Source organism: Durio zibethinus, chromosome 20 (genome assembly GCF_047325235.1).
Source record: "Durio zibethinus cultivar Kanyao isolate XHJ-2024 chromosome 20, ASM4732523v1, whole genome shotgun sequence".
In the NCBI taxonomy this organism is placed as follows: Eukaryota; Viridiplantae; Streptophyta; class Magnoliopsida; order Malvales; family Malvaceae; genus Durio; species Durio zibethinus.
The window spans coordinates 7,820,464-7,821,715 of NC_143181.1; the positions used below are offsets into that span (position 1 = coordinate 7,820,464).

At 37.9% G+C, this 1,252-nt stretch overlaps 1 protein-coding gene across 1 annotated transcript; it reads right to left on the reverse strand.

Annotated features, from left to right (window-relative positions):
• Positions 1–290: 290 nt before the first annotated feature.
• LOC111315013 (egg cell-secreted protein 1.1) lies at positions 291–919 on the reverse strand. Its single transcript, XM_022916633.2, has one exon. The coding sequence runs from the start codon at positions 847–849 to the stop codon at positions 427–429; it is 423 nt and encodes a 140-aa protein (XP_022772368.1). The 5' UTR covers positions 850–919; the 3' UTR covers positions 291–426.
• Between the last annotated feature and the right edge of the window lie 333 nt (positions 920–1,252).

Here is a 1,252-nt window from a genome sequence, read left to right on the forward strand (position 1 = left end):
ATTTTTTATTTTAATATTACTTGTAATGTGGATTCATTTATTTCCACTATGTAATTATAATTTTTATTTGACTCTAAAGAAAAGTTATTGTTTTAATTATATGCATATTTTTAAAAATTTAAAATTTAAGATCAATCCTATACTGCATTAGATTTACAGAATTATCAATCGGTCCACGGTCCAAAATTTGTAGAATAGATCATGTGTGGGTTTATAATACTTGAAGAAATGAAACATAAAATTGAGCCATGAATATAATGAAACTAATTATTTCATTAAAAACTCTCGACTTACAAACAACTTCAAGAACATGAAACGGACTCTGACTAGACCCACTAAAACATTGCAGACATGACCCATAATATTAAACATAAGACTTCATAAACTTATTCATGAATGACCAAACACAAGATCATTTCATTCCACTCAAGGAAGTTCAGCTTTCACTGGAACATCCATGCCATCCTTCACAGACGATGATGATGGTTGAGATGAGGAGGACTCGGTAGTTTCATGATCACAGTAGCCTTGGAGTATGTCACCTTCTTCCGTGGTATAGCCAAGGGTTTCAAGCATGTTTGGCCAGCATTGATGGCCAATGGTATGTATAGCGTGGCAACAGGAATCACCAAGGTAAGTCTCACCATTGAGGAAAAACAAGATAACCTCTCCAGTACATGCTTGAATCTGGATCAATGACTCCCAGCAACTTGGTGATTCTGCATCCATTTTCAGTCGAACGACGAGGCTTGGCCTTGGGGTATCCAGTAGTCGTGCCTGGTTTACCGTTGCCATGATTAGAGCTAGAAGAACAATGAGGAATGAAAAGAGCTTGAAAGTATTGGCCATATTAGAAGAGCAAAGATATTGCAGGACAATGTTTGAAGAAATTTGGTGGAGCTTGGCAGTTTATATAGGGATTGAGTCTAATCGACTGTTACATGCAAGGGACAATGAAAAGCTGATATGATTAGTGGCTGTTAATTGAGGTATAAATATTGGTTTAGTGGCTGTTTATTTCTCAGTGCAACGGTTCCCATAGATGCATGCCCATGACATTGATCAGTTAGCCTTAACTAAACCCTTCTTAAAGCTACATATTTAGTTACGAGAAGATTGAGAGTCACAATACTGCAGCCAGAGGGCAGCACTTTTTTGTGTAGTTTGGTGGTAAGAATTCCACGTTGGGTCGTTGAAGACTTGGACTCGAACCCCAGCAGTCACGCACTCCGACCTCAGTTCAGTTGACAGA

Coding starts and splice junctions, on each gene's coding strand:
- LOC111315013 (XM_022916633.2), bottom strand. CDS start 849: ATGGCCAATACTTTCAAGCTCTTTTCATTCCTCATTGTTCTTCTAGCT.